Below are 13,964 nucleotides of genomic sequence, written 5' to 3'. Positions count from 1 at the left end.
AAATCTCTGGAGAGGAAACCTTAATGACCAGGTCATCCACATAAGGAAAGATTTGAATTTCCCCTCACCCTGCAAAATGCAATCACAGGAGAGAGGCATATAGTGAAGACCCTTGTGGCAGTAGAAAGGCTAAAGGGCAAAGCAGAGAACTAAAAATGCAAGGAGACAACAGAGAAATGTAAAAATCTCCTGAAAAGGGGATGAACAGGAATATGGAGATAGGCATCGTTGAGATCCAGAGAGATTAGGAAAGCCTGAGAAAGAAGAAGCGGAAACAAGGTTTGAAGGGACGACATTCGAAAGGAAGGAACATTCAGAACGGTGTTAAGCTGGGACAGATCTAGAATGGGTCTCCAGGTGCCTTCTTTCCTGGGAACCAGAAACATTCTGGAATAAAATCCCTTCCCTTTTAAGAAGTCAAAACTGCTTGGATGGTTCCTTGAGACAAAAGGCCCCGAAGAACATCCGGAATAAAGGGCAGCTGCTTCTGTGGTGGTTCAGAAATGCCCAAAAATGGGGGAAGGGATTTCCAAACTAAGTAATACCCCTGATTAATGATAGAAACAATCCAAGAGTCATGAGTGATCTGTAACCAATTTGGAAGGGAAAGACAAAGACAGAGGAACTTGGCTGAGGAGGGTGGGAAGAAGATAGTCAGACTGAACCTGGCTTGTCTGGAAAAAAGGGTTCTGAGCTATAGGTGTCTGAATGAATTTAGCAGGAGAAGCCCTTCTAGCACCCTTTTTACCCTTGGGAGGAGGGCAAAACTGTCTATGGACAAAGGCTGACTTGGTAGGGCAATTCCTCTGAAACTTGTGAACAGGGGAAACACAAATGTTTCAATTCCTGCATAACCTTACCTTTTTTTCTGAAGAGATTTAAAAAGCTCAGCAGCCGCAGATCCAGAGAGAATTTTATTGTCAAGAGAAGCATCCATCAGCTTGGCCTTGACATCATCAGGTAGAGGGTGAAGGCAAAGCCAGGTGTATCTATCTAGCATCTATCTAGGAGTATCTAGGAGCACTATCCCCTCTCATCTCCCATTATTCTCCCTCCAGACCTCTCCAAAGCTCTAACCAAGACCTACTACAAATCTACAAACCCAAGTCTAAATTTGGACGCAACATGTACAGCTATCACCCTACTATTGCCTGGAATAGGCTCCCACTAGAAATCGGGATCTTTACACATCCTAAACAATTTAAGACATCCACCAAAGAGCACTTTAAAAGTCACTGGCCCTGCCACTGCACTCTCCCTTCCTTAAACATCCCCTACTTCTCACACCTTAATCTACTTTCTGCCCTTAACTCACTCTTCTCACTAGCTCTCTCTAATCTTCCTTGACTACTCTTTCTACTGTCTCCTAAAATCTATTAAGCAAATCCCACCAGAGAAGCATACTATTGTAACTGTCTAGCCTTCATGCAACTACGTTATAAAACTGGGTTTTTGTAACCACTTACCCCAAAAACTACATTCATCTTAATGACATATTTCTTTTTATACATCTTGAAATAGTTTTGCTATATTCCTGATTATTGACACTGTATAAAGTACAGTTTTGTACCTACCATAAATGTAGATGTTCGAGTGCTCATACAGCTGCAGTCATAACAGATGGGTTATCCTGCCGTCAGGCGGGTCCTTGGTCGGCCGAATTCCAAAGTCTAGGTCTGGCGTCGCTTCTTCCCTGACGTCAGTATGGCAGGGGTATAAAAGAGCCAGCCGATGCCATCTTCTTCAGTTTTTCTTGCCCCAGATGTCAGGTGCCCCCAGAAGGAAGGCAAAACATAAACTTACGTAATCATGCAATATAGAATAATCAAAAAACAGTATTTGCAAGCAAATACACCATAAAAGAATACCCCAAATAGGTTGTATGAGAAGGTGTTTGTAATAAGGCCTGTCCTAAGAAGGGATGGAGGGGGGAAACCTGGACTGCAGCTGTATGAGCACTCGAACATCTACATTTATGGTAGGTACAAAACTGTACTATGTTCATCGTGCATACAGCTGCAGTCATAAAGTACAGTTTTGTACCTACCATAAATGTAGATGTTCGAGTGCTAAGACAGCTGCAGTCATAACAGATGGGTTATCCTGCCGTCAGGCGGGTCCTCGGTCAGCCGAATTCCAAAGTGTAGGTCCAGCGTTGGATGTCGTCGCTTCTTCCCTGACGTCAGTGCGGCAGGGGTATAAAAGAACCAGCCGACGCCATTTGCTTCAGTTTTTCTTGCCCCAGATGTCAGGTGCCCCCAGAAGGAAGGCAAAACATAAATTTATGTAATAATGCAATGCAATATAATCAAAAAACAGTAGATGCAAGCAAATACACCATAAAAGAATACCCCAATCAGGTTGTATGAGGAGGTGTTAGCAATTAGGCCTGTCCCAAGAGGGGAAGGAGGGAGGGAAACCTGGACTGCAGCTGTATTAGCACTCGAACATCTACATTTATGGTAGGTACAAAACTGTACTATGTTCATCGTGCATACAGCTGCAGTCATAACAGATGGGTAGAATCCCAAAGCTAAAAAAGGGGTGGTAGGCACTAAGTGGAACTAGCAGGAGCAAGGATGCCCTGCAAGACTGCAGTGGCAAAGCCCGCTCTAGATTTGGAGTATAATGGTAGGTGATAGTGCTTGGAGAATGTATGTACAGAACTCCAAGTGGCTGCTTCCAAAATATCTTTGGTAGGAACCCCCCTGTGGAAAGCTGCAGAGGTAGCTGTGGCCCTTGTGGCGTGAGATCTGATGCCTGTAGGTACAGTTTTACCATGAAAAGAATAACAAAAGCGTATGCAGTGGGCTATCCATTTTGAGATTGTCTGTTTGGAAATAGCCTTCCCTTGAGAACCTGTAGCATAGGACACAAAGAGTTGCTCGGATTTCCTGAATGGCTTTATCCTGTCCAAATAATAACTAAGTTGTCTGTGAATGTCCAAGGATTGCAGTAGTCTCTCCCCTTTGTTTTGTGGATTAGGGTAAAAGGGAGGTAAGTGGATAGTCTGATTCAAGGCTACACTGGATACTACCTTTGGCATAAAGGTAGGGTTGGTTCGTAAGGAAACTCTGTCCTGATGGAAAATGATGAAAGGCTGCACAGCCATGAGGCCCTGTAGTTCCAAAACCCTGCGTGCTGAGGTGATAGCCAGAAGGAAGGCTGTTTTCCATGACAAGTATTGTAGTTCCGTTGAAGCAGCTGGCTCAAATGGAGGCAGGGTCAGTTTTTCTAGAATGAAATTGAGGTCCCAAGCAGGTACTGGTTGCTTCCTTGGGGGTTTTATATTCTTAGCCCTCTGAGGAACTGTCTTAAGAGAGGGTGAGAGAATAAAGGAGGATCAGTGTTGTATTGAGCAGAAATGGCTGAGGCATGGATTTTGATGGAGGAGAATGAAAGTCCACTGCTTAGCATCTCAGCAAGGTACTGTAATATTTGATGTCAATTCAGTATTCCAGGATTCTGACCCTTTTTCTGATTCCAGGCACAAAACCGTTTCCATTTTGCGGAGTAGGCTTTTCTAGTAGAAGGCCTTCTGGCCTCCAAAATGACATCCTGCACCTCCTTGGAGAGTAGGGTCTGTTGTGAATTTAAGTAATCCTCCATGCGGCTAGATTGAGTGTTTTCAGCTGACAGCGTCTGTTGTGATGATTTGATTTGCTTGAGGCAAGCAGAATGGGAGACCTATGTTTCTTTGGCATGCTTGAGCCCACCACAGAAATTCCTTTTGGAGGCATGGAATCAGTGGTATAATTGTTTCCAAGAGTTTTGAAGTTGTGCTGAGTCAACAGAAGAGGCATTAGAGGCAGGATCCATGGTGGGGAATGCGTCAGGCTCTCAGGAGTGGGTACTAGTGTTGTCTTGGCCAGTCTGGCGCAATGAGAATCATCTTTGGTCTGTCTGCTCTGGCTTTTAATAGAACTTTGGACAGCAGAGAAAGAAGTGGAAAGGCATAAACTGTCATTGTTGTCCAAATGAAAGAGTGCGTCCACTTTCCAGGCCTGTGGGTGATAGGTCCTTGAGCAGAATTTTGTCAATTGGTAATTTCTGTGGGTAGCAAAGAGATCTATGTCTGGCCTTCCCCACGCTTGAACTATCTTTGTAAAAACTTGAGGATGCAACTTCCATTCGTGTGGATCTGTCATATTTCTGCTTAGGCTGTCTGCCAGTGTGTTTTCCTTCCCTGGCAGGAATTGTGCCTGAAGTTGGATTTGCAATTCCAGGGCTGTGTTCCATAGGGTCATGGCTAGTCTGCACAGGGGGTAAGAATGAGTTCCCCCGTGTTTGTTTATGTACCACATCACTGTGGTGTTGTCTGCCCTTATCAATAGCTGGCCTGGATGCAGTAGGTCTTTGAAGGTCATAATAGCATTTTGCACTGCTAGCATTTCCTTTTGGTTGATGTGTAGGTGCTTCTCTTTTTGGGACCATTTTCCCTGAATGCACTGATCTGTCATGTGTGCCCCCCAGGCGTAGTCAGAGGCGTCTGTTGTGATGATTTGAGTTGCTTGAGGTACGCAGAAAGGGAGACCTATGTTTCTTTGGCATGCTTGACCCCACCACAGAAATTCCTTTTGAAGACATGGAATGAGTGGTATAATTGTTTCCAAACTGTGGCTGTGTTGAGACCATAAGTTTTTTAGGTACCATTGAAGTTTCCTCATATGCAGCTTTGCACATGGGATCAGAAGGATGCAAGATGCCATGAATCCCAGAGCCTGCAGGACTTTCCTTGCAGTCAGCCTGGTGAAGGTTGCCATTTTGCTGAAGTATTGAGATAGTTGCCCTTGTTTGTCTGGCGTGAGGTAGGCCATCTGGGTGGTTGTATTCAAGCTGGCACCCAGGAAAATTATTTTTGAGAGGGTATTAGTTTTGATTTCTTTTTGTTGACTGTGTATCCCAGAAAGTTCAACAGTTTTATTACAAACGCCAGGTGTTTCAGAAGTATGTCCTTGCTGTCCGCTTGGATCAGGCAGTCATCCAGATATGGGTATATTTGTATTCCTTGAAGTCTGCAGAAGGCAATTACTGATGCCAGGCATTTCGTAAACACTCTGGGCGCAGTAGATAAGCCAAAGGGCAATGCAGAGAATTGATAATGGGTTAAACCTGCAAGACATCTGAGGTATCTTCTGCAATCTTGTCTGATAGGGACATGCAGGTATGCCTCCTTGAGGTCCAATGTTACCAGCCAAGACTCCTTGGCCAGCATGGGAAGAAGCTGCTGTATTGTGAGCATCTTGAATTTTGGTACCTGTAAATATGTGTTTAGGATGGATAGGTCTAAAATAGGTCTCCAATCTTTGTCTTTCCTTGGTACCAGGAATAGTCTGGAATAAAACCCTTGACCTTGTTCTTTTGCAGGTACCTCTTGAATAGCTTTCATGTCCATGAGAGCTGAAATTTGTTTTTGTGCCTCTGCCCTTTGATTTTGTGGCAGGTTTGGCATGCCTCTCATTCTTGGAAGGGTGTGAAAGTGAAATCTGTAGCCTCTGTCTATAATGTCCAGAATCCATTTGTCTTTTGTGACAATATGCCAATTTTTTGAGAATAATGCCAGTTTTCCGCCCAAAGGTGCTGCCATTAAAGCTTTGCTTGGCAGGTAAAGGGGGAAGTCATTGTGTCTGCTTTCTGAATGACTGTGATCTATCTTCTCCACCTCTTGGGGTTGGTGCTTGCCATTGTCTGGCTCTGAATGATCCTTGAGGTTACCCTCTACCCCTCGGGCATCTGTATCTGCCTCTTTGAGGTCTGTCCGTGGCTGGAAAGGACCAATTTTTTGAAGGCCAGTTTCTGCTGAAACGTGGAGGTTGTACCTGCAGTAAATCTTTTACTGTTTGCATTGATCTCGCTTTTTCCTCCATTTTCTTTAGTACCTCCTCAGCTTTAACACCAAACAATACATCTTTTTGAAGAGGTGCATCTAGTAATTTAGCTTTGACATGATCTGGTAAGGCTTGCTCTTTGAGCCAAGCATGTCTACGTATGACAGACCCTGTAACAGCAGCTCTACATGAGGCCTCTAAAGCATCAAAACCACACTGCAAGGTGTGTTTACCCACTTGCTCTGCACCATGCAACAAATCCTGCAACCCTTTTAAATCTGGTTGTTCTGGTTGTGTCATTTTGCTTTTCAATTGAGATGACAAAAACTGTTGATACTTTAACATATGAAACTGACAGTTTAATGCCCTCATGGTTAAAGTGGCCGAGGTATACACCTTTTTCCCCCACCTTTCTAAAGCTCTGGAATCTCTCTCTGAAGGTAATGGGTTTTTAGCAGTAGAGGCCTTAATTCCCTTGGGACCCTGTGAAATAGTTTCTGGGTCAGCAGTATGGCTTTTGTATAGGAACTGGTGTGAATCAGGGACCCGGTAATACCTGTCTGGTTTAACAAGAGCTGGAGGTAAAGAATCTGGGTTGAGGCTGGCTTCTGTGTACACATCATCTAATATATCTATAACAGGAGGGATAGCCAGGGGCCTATGCTGGGGGAGCAAGAGAAAATCCCTGAGCCTTTTCTTGGAATCCGAGTAATCTTGGCCTTCCCAGTGAAAGTGTTCCCTCAAGGTACGCAGGGTTTCCCCAAAAGAGTAGTCCTCAGGGGGGGGAGACCGAGGGAATAGACTCCTCTGCATCAGAGTCTTCAAAAGGAGAATAGGTAAAGTCCTGGTCCTCAGAATGTTCAGAGGTAATAGAGGCTTGATTTGAGGAAGGGTAGTCTTCCTCTAATCTGGGCCTTTTGTCCGAGGGGGGTTGAGAACCCCTGATAAGAGTAATCAAATCCTCAGCCATTTTGAGCATCTGTTTTTTAGGCATGGGGCCTTGAGAGGGGGTTTGAGGTCCCTGTTTTTTAGTTTTCATGGCTGCTTTAGATTTTGAGAAAGCTTTAATAGAGAAGGAGGAAGGCCTGAAGACACCTTGAGAAATGGCAGGCCTGTCTAAAGTCTGGGTTTCCCCGCCAAGAGTGGCGTCGGTATCTGTAGTCGGAATGGGGACCGAGGAGCCTGCGACCTCGGGTACTGAAGACACCGGTAATGAAGTGTCATCGGTACTCAGGGGCTGCGTAGGCGCCTCGCTGAGAACCGGAGAACAGGTAGTTGGCCTTAGCGTGGTGTCAGTAGAAGTCGCGGACCTCGTATGTCGGTCCTTATCTTTGCGTCTTTTACTCAAAACTGGAGTCGGAGTATCCGATGACATAATGTAATTAAATTTATTACCAAAATAGTGAAGGGCGAACTCCGCCCGACGCTTAATAGTGCGTTTGTTGAATCTAGCACAAAAATGGCAGGCCGAGACGTCGTGGTCTGGGCCTAAGCAAGGAATACAGAAAGAGTGGAAATCCTTATGCGGTATTTGCTTCCCACATGAAATGCAATTATTAACTTTGTCTGACATCGGTCTGAGGCAAGAAAAGTTTCCCCAACGGGGTACTTAGCTTTCAAGAAGACTTCAGCTGAAATATTTTCGTAAATCTCAGGAGCTGGCCGACCGGCACTTGCGAACTGCTTCTGCTTCGGGCACCGCGCGGCAAGAAAGACTGAAGAAGATGGCATCGGCTGGCTCTTTTATACCCCTGCCGCACTGATGTCAGGGAAGAAGCGACGACAACCGACGCCAGACCTAGACTTTGGAATTCGGCCGACCAAGGACCCGCCTGACGGCAGGATAACCCATTTGTTATGACTGCAGCTGTATGCACGATAAACATCATTGTATTGCTACTTAATGCTCTGTAATAATCCTATAACATTGCTGTTTAATGCTAATTTATAATGAAAACTGTATAATATGTTGGAGCTTTTCTCCCCGGGCCTCCACTGAAAAAGGGCTCTTCAGCTCAGTCTGACAATCTAGGTCAACAAATGTAAAATAAATAAATAAATCTACTCAACACACAGCCAAAGGCAGCAGCGCTAGACAAGGCATCAACTTCATCATAACTACATTTGATGGAATGGCAAGCTACTTGAGAAGAGGAACTTAACAAAGAGAGGGCCAACGCCTACCCTTCAGAATCAGGAAGATCTGAAATAACTTGAAAAGCCTAAGAGACAGAAGAGCCAAAATATATCTGGACATATGGGTCTGATAACAGACAGCCCTGAAGGCCACAGTAGCAGCAGTATACAATTTATTACCCAACCTCTTCATAGTTCTGCTGCCCTTGTCAGAGGGGAGTAGCTTAGAAGAAGGCAAAAGCTTATAAGGTTTATCAGAAGAGAGAAATAATAGAAGGGTCAGCTGAGGGACATTTGTAAAGAAATCTGCAATCAGGCAAAAGCTTACAAGGTTTATCAGAAGAGAAAATAATAGAAGGGTTAGCTGAGGGACATTTGTAAAGAAATTTGCAATCAGGCACCTTATAAAAGCTATCACTTTTTTAGGAGCAGGGGGCTGAGAAGCTGGAGAAAGTATCCAACAAGGCAGCAAGAAGAGGAGGAAGAGCAGAGGGCTTGGGAGACTCATAGGTAAGTACTAGGCTATCTGCCCAAGGGCATTTATAAGCCTAGCCAGAGTGTGATGGCTTTTGCCACCCCCTTGGATTAGTTCCCTGCGCCATTTGAAGGAGTTCATATTACTTCCTTTGATCAGAAACCTGTGCACCGTCCCACTTAAACTCCATCATACAGAAAACAGTATCCCCCAAAGAAATCGCCTCAAAAGGAGAATCAGAGCTAACAGAATCCTCTTCCTCTGAACCATAATCCAAGGGAGAGAAAATCTGGGAGGACTAGGCCAAAGATTCATCAGAATCTGCTTCCTCATCAGATGAAACCTGCTCCCTAGACCTCTTATGAGGAGTAGACCACCAAGGGGGAGCAAGAACAGAGACCTCCTGAGGAGGCTTCAAAGTCATAAAGGCATTGAACAAACCTGTGTAAAATCCTACCGTTAACACAGAGGAGCCTTAGGAGCAGGAGAAATATGCTTAGTCTCTTGCTTCTTTTCCAAAGGGACATCAGCCCCAAATATTTTAGGTGACTTGGACCCCTGCCTACACTCAGTAAGCATAGTGGGAATCTCATCCCTAACAGGGAAGTACCCCTAGGCCCTCCTACTATAATTGGCCACAGTTCCTCTGAACCTCCAGGGACGTGCGAGAAGCCAGGTCCATGCTGGCCTCCAAAGAGGTCACTGCAGAGGAATCCAACTGAAAACCCAGGCAGTCCTCCAGGCTTTCACCAGCCTCAATAGAGATGTCTGGAGGAGGCGGTATGCCAGAAGAATCTGACCAAACTTTCTTGGTCTTCTTCACAGACGGCTGACCCTCGGATCAGGACGATTCTGCCATAGTACCCTAAGCCAACAATTTAAGATGTTGGTTCTCAGGATAAATAGCCAAAAAGGAGGAGAGCAGACTACACAATATTTTCAGGGCAAAAGCCTGACAAATACAACAAGATGTATGATCATGAGAAGCACCTAAGCAAAACAAACACTGCCCGTAACGCTCCTTATGGGGAATCTGTCTCCCACACTGGTATTTCTCCTTTCTGAATGACATGTACATCAACGACCACCAAAAAACTAAGATAAGAAGAAAAACCCCAAAGTGGCACTTATCTGAAAAAGGGTTAGCAACTAGCAGACGAAAGTGTGCTCAGACCAATGATCTGAGATGGAGTTTGGACGGGTGGCAAAGTAGTTCCGAGGATGGTATCACCTTTATGCCCTATGCCATGCATGGGGAGCATACATGTGACTTACGATGTCCCTATTACAGCCTAAGGCTTTGGTATACTGGCTGGACGTCAGGCTGCCATAGGCAAGGGATCTCTACTGTAAGGAAAACTGAAACAGTGACAGAAAAGGACATCAGCTATGCTAAATCCTGGCCTGCATCTAGAATACACTTCCAACCTGCAGTGTTTAGTAAAGGTGCAGGCAGCACTCCGCTTTTAAGACATCTTGTACAGAAACATTTGTGAAAAAAGGCACTGAAGACACTGGTGTTCTAGTGAAATGTGCTATAATGATGCCATGTAAAGGTTTAGTGTACTTAATGAAGGCAATCCAGTTGGTCAGTCACTTTGACAAAGTTTGTTGGGTTATAGACAAAAGAATGTAACTTTAATAATGTAAGTATGCACCTTTGTTCAGCTTTTGTTTCTCAACTGAGCTTACTGGCTGCTTAAATACATCTCAGAAGCACTCAATATGCCCCACAACCTCACTATAAAATGCATGACTGAGAGCTCAGCAGGTATAAGAGGGTCTCTGCAGGGTTCTGGAAGAGGTTTTGTCACTGTGCTGGATGCCCTCCAGCATAACTACTCTTCAAGCATTAAAATACAGCTTATGATTCTCTCTCCCTCTGCCACATACACATCCTCTGTCTGGCGGAAGCACTAGTATTTATGGTAAGTCTCAATGACATGGTTCTTCCCTGGGTAATAGCGGTAGTTGCTGTTTGTGCAAATTCTGTCTAGTGAAATGACAAATAATCAGAACACTTAAGAAGGCACAAAACAATGGAGCATCTTAATGAAACACCTTAATCAGACTCACGTTGCATGAACAAAAACTACGAAACTGGGTCTGAGTAGCTGTGCACACCCTCTGGCTGGTAAAGGGGATGTTACTGCACAAACTGACAAAAACGCCACAACTATGGGCGCAAGTGCAACAGCTTTAATAAATGTTGTGCCAAGGAATTTAGGAAGAAGATCCCAGCTGTGACTCTCAAAGTGAGACTGAGCCTAGACAGACACATTTTTTAACGTATTTTTACGTTTGCTTCTTCGGAAATCGCACACACTTACCACTTCACCTGTTCTCTGTTCTTTCATTAAATGGCATTTATCTTTGCCAAATGGAAATTGTTATACACCTACCTTTAATGTTTTACAACCTGCTTCTTGAAACAGTATGAGAAACTTGGTTTGCTTTCTTCTATTATATGTATATTGCATTCATTCTAATCACCTGCTTAATGCACAAGGCAGACAAACTAATCCTGAACACAGCAACAGCCCATTGTAGGATGGACATATATGCAGACAGACAGAGCCTCTCTCCTGCATATACATCTACAGGCACGTCTGGAGGACTACCAACTACCCAATGGCATGTCTCTGGGATATGGAAAGAAAATGGAGCACCATGCAATAACACAAATATACACACACAAGATGTACAGAGTCCACCAAGAAAGTACCCCTGCTGAAGATATGAACTAGAGAACCAAGTGCTGTGATGCAGCAATATTAATCTCTGTGCCATGGAAGTACACTGTACCTAAAGAAAATTAATTTGAATTTGTCTTGCTAGGTGGTATGGTATGTAAGACAGTAGTGATTTACAAACTTTTATTTAGCTCATAGTTATGAATGTATCACACGCTCAGTGATTAACCTGAATCAATGTATACCCCGAGCTTGTCTATAACCCATACTCTAGTCTTGACCATTGATAAAAAGTTTGAGAAAGCTTGGTTAATCTACCTGGTTTACCAAGAAAAAAGTGGCAGATTATACTATTGGCATAATGAAAAACAAGAGGGCTATGTGCTCTTACACAATGCATGCATTAAGAAGGTACTTTGTATTACAATGACTGCAAGCATCATAAATTTAAAGTCAAAGTTATCAAAGTACCCACTGACTATATTTTTATAAGGATAACAATAACACAAACCATAAAATACACATACTTATAAACAATTTAAGGAAAAGACTGCTCACATGGGTTATCAAATAAAGATAGGTTGAAGAAATAATGATTTTGAGAGAGATCTTAAAGCAGTGTCTGTGGTGATACAGTGATAGCGTTGTTTCCTCACAGCAAGAGGTTCTCCAGTTCGATTCTCGGCTGGAGTGCGGGGAATGCCTTCTGTGTGGAGTCTGCATGTCCTCCCCATGGTCGAGTGGCCTCCGAAAGACGTGCGTGAATGGGCGTAACTTCGCTGAAGGTTGGGCGTCTGGCTGGCAAATCGGCACCATAAAAATCGACTGCCAATCATTAGCGGACCGGAGTTCCGCTGTGGCGATCCCTAACCATGAAAAGCCGAAAAGACCAACAAAAAAGAGATCTTAAAGCAGGTCAATGTGGAACATTCCTTCAAGCAACATGATTCAGGATTCCAAGCACATTATGCCTGGTAATTTACTCCAAATGTTTTAAACTACAACCCAGGAAAGAACTACAAGCAGTCTTGGAGTAACAGAACACAAGAGATAATTCTGCCTCATTGTCCACTGCAACTCTTTCAGGTAAGAACATACATCATCCTTCTCTCTCAGTGCAAGAAGCCTAGACAAAGGTTAAAATAATAGGGGGAGAAAGGCCCAAAAACAGGGACAGATTTTAAATGTTCTTACAAACTTAGAAAATTGCTAGAATAACAGGGTTATGAGTTAGCTTGCATTTTCTGAAGGATATGAAATCTGAAACTCAAACACATGTCATAACTTAAGAGACTTTAATCCTCGGTGATTTGCCAGGAAAAAAAAAAATTGAGAATTGTCTAAAAACGAGACAAAAATCTTGATATTCTGCAATAATCTAGACAGCTGAGAGGAATGACATACATAAATACTTAACAAGTAAAACAGAAAACTGCTTAATTTTCCTCTTTCTCTACCTCAGCTCAGGCTGTTTTATTCTAGCTTCAATCTTTTGTGAGAAATCCTTTTTTCTGCAAAATGTAGCTATAGCTGCCCCAAGTCTTATTTAAGATTTGTATCTGATTAATATAATAGAACATAACAAAAACAGCACACTGGCAGAGAGGTTAAAATCTCTGCCTTACCAATCAGAGGTACACGGTTCATTCCTGACATCTGCTCACTGTGTGTAGAGAGTCTACATGTTCTCCCTCTGTTTGCATAGGTTTTCAGAGCACTCTGGTTTTATTCTGCCTCCTCAATATATGCTTGTTGAACAAATACTCTAAACTGTTAATATATACTGCATTTATTCGTGTCCTTGTATTCTGGGTCAGGATTAAAAACAGTCTGAGAACCAGTTCACTTACATGCTACCACATAATAACAAATATAACCATGTTCTCTTTATCAATATGTTCAATATTAACTGTTCATTCTCATGTTTGCACGTTTAGAATGCATCTTCTTACATACAATAAGCAAAACAATCTCAAGACTAGGAAAAAAATAAAGGCACACATAACAGAGAGCTAGTACAGTCTTCCAACAATTGTTTGTACCTGTGAATTGGGGGCTGAGAGCCGGAGGATTGTGAAGTAGATCCTTCCAAAGCAATTCAAACTCTGGGATTCTGGCAACATTTTGTAACAGACGAACTAGGTCACGACCAATCATAAAACAGTCCATGAACTGAAGGCATTGGGAGGGAGAAGGAAAAAAGCTAATTAGCAAACTATGTGAGTAGACATAGTTCCAATTAAGCTTATACATTTTGATTTTCTTTAAAGAAAGATTTTTATAATATATATACAATAAAATGGAAATTAAAGGGTTTTCTAGAGGCACTGCCCTTAGCAGTCTAATCTGGGAATATCAACTTAAAGATCTTAAGTAAATCAAGCAGTATCTAAACAAAATATGGCAATATGACTGATAATAGAAAAATACAAAAATTATATTACAGTAATGGCAGAGCTGGAAGTCCATCTTCTGTAACAGCAAGACTAAGGCCAGCAAGCAGTAGGACTACTTGGCAAGCAGAACTTACCTAGGCTACTAAGCACCTTTCCACTATCCTGTAATGTACCTTACTGCCAAGCCTCTCCAGACCTTCGGTCTGATACATGAAACCATCTGAGAATGTGTGTGTGTGTGTGTGTGTGTGTGTGTGGGGGGGGGGTACAGAGACACAAAATTAACTATACCACATGCAGAACAACATGTATGAGCAAGTCATAAAGGATGGAAAGTACAGTTGTGTACACTTACCATAAATGTAGATGTTCGAGTGTATTCACTGTTGCAGTCATTGCATTTGGGTTATCTGCTTGCAGGTAGCCCTCAGCCGGC

General features: G+C 43.2%; 1 protein-coding gene across 3 annotated transcripts in view; it reads right to left on the bottom strand.

The window, feature by feature from the left end:
• The window catches only part of INTS3 (integrator complex subunit 3), a 2,345,436-nt gene that overhangs the window by 1,853,055 nt on the left and 478,417 nt on the right, over positions 1 to 13,964 (bottom strand). For all 3 annotated transcript variants that reach the window (XM_044079970.1, XM_044079971.1, XM_044079972.1), the window contains one exon: positions 13,175 to 13,304. In XM_044079970.1, the coding sequence (XP_043935905.1) occupies positions 13,175 to 13,304 (130 nt within the window). The remainder of the gene's footprint in view (positions 1 to 13,174; positions 13,305 to 13,964) is intronic.

Source organism: Protopterus annectens, chromosome 8.part0 (assembly GCF_019279795.1).
Source record: "Protopterus annectens isolate FY-2018-M chromosome 8.part0, PAN1.0, whole genome shotgun sequence".
Classification (NCBI taxonomy): domain Eukaryota; kingdom Metazoa; phylum Chordata; order Ceratodontiformes; family Protopteridae; genus Protopterus; species Protopterus annectens.
This window is presented reverse-complemented; position numbering and strand designations above follow the sequence as displayed.